The sequence below is a fragment of the Nicrophorus vespilloides genome, unplaced genomic scaffold, assembly GCF_001412225.1.
Source record: "Nicrophorus vespilloides isolate i.1.1-1 unplaced genomic scaffold, Nicve_v1.0, whole genome shotgun sequence".
Classification (NCBI taxonomy): domain Eukaryota; kingdom Metazoa; phylum Arthropoda; class Insecta; order Coleoptera; family Silphidae; genus Nicrophorus; species Nicrophorus vespilloides.
In genome coordinates, this window is record NW_017096521.1 from 9,224 (window position 1) to 10,203 (window position 980).

The following is a 980-nucleotide window of genomic DNA, read 5'->3' on the forward strand; positions in this document are numbered from 1 at the left end:
TAAACAGAATTGAAGTACTTTTTATTTAGAATTATCGACCATTCCAGCCTCCAAACATAAATACTCTTGATCGCATAATTATATAGAAAAAGTACTTCAATCTGCAATCGTTACATTCTTCATATATTTTTTTGCCTCTCACTCCTTACATTGTTCAAAATTTTTCCTTTTCTAAATATATATTATTATCATCGTTTCCTCATCTCTTGTTATTAAAATATATTTATTAACTGAAGTTTCTTTCTCTTACTATTCTTAAATCAGTCCACAATCTAACTCTATACTCGTTTAATTTTTTTTGTCGTATTATTTTCTTTTTAAGATAAATATATTTATATATTTTTTTTTCTTCATCTTGATTAGGTAACTTTACTATTCCTTGCCTTTGCCTTCCTGTCATAATCCGTCAATGCAATTGAAATAATTTTATAATTGTAGCATTTTAACATTTAACGCTTGAAGTCAATATAAAGCGTATAAGCTGATGGTATAGGAGGAAAACATTCAGAAACACGATTGGTTTATATACGATAATATAATAGAGAAATCCGTGAAGTAGCGTAGTTTATATTAAGAGCCCATCGAGGTCCTGCTGCAAACAAATCCTTTCTGTGAATCGGGACAAGGTCCACTACAAAGATCACTTACGTCGAGGTTCTCGGAGTGCAGCATAGATCTATGGGTTCTAGGTCTATAGTAGTTGTAGTCTTCGACGAATCGGGCCTGATCCGGGCCGAACCTAGCAGCTGGTGCTAGAAGATCGGGGAAAGCTAGAATCGACTTGCGATTGTTCATAGCCTCCGGATCTTCTCTACCCTCCTCGTCTTCAAGATCGTAGTTGAACTCATGAAAGTTGCTAGGACAAAGAAAGCAAAAAAAAAATGCGATTCAAGATTTTTTTTCTTATTTTCCGCATGCCGAGAGCTATTGTAAAGATGCACACAAGTTTCAGTTGGAATTCAAGTGTTTTCCACCCTTCA

General features: G+C 34.4%; 1 protein-coding gene across 2 annotated transcripts in view; it reads right to left on the reverse strand.

The window, feature by feature from the left end:
- Positions 1-6: 6 nt before the first annotated feature.
- The window catches only part of LOC108557326, a 21,726-nt gene continuing 20,752 nt past the window's right edge, over positions 7-980 (reverse strand). Inside the window, exons 5-6 of one of the 2 annotated variants that reach the window (XM_017913800.1) lie at positions 649-856; positions 7-589 (exon numbers count right to left, since the gene is read on the reverse strand). In XM_017913800.1, coding sequence (XP_017769289.1) covers positions 566-589; positions 649-856 — 232 coding nt within the window. In that variant the 3' untranslated portion in view covers positions 7-565. Of the gene's footprint in view, positions 593-648; positions 857-980 lie in introns of both variants that reach the window. The other variant, XM_017913799.1, reaches the window with a different exon arrangement.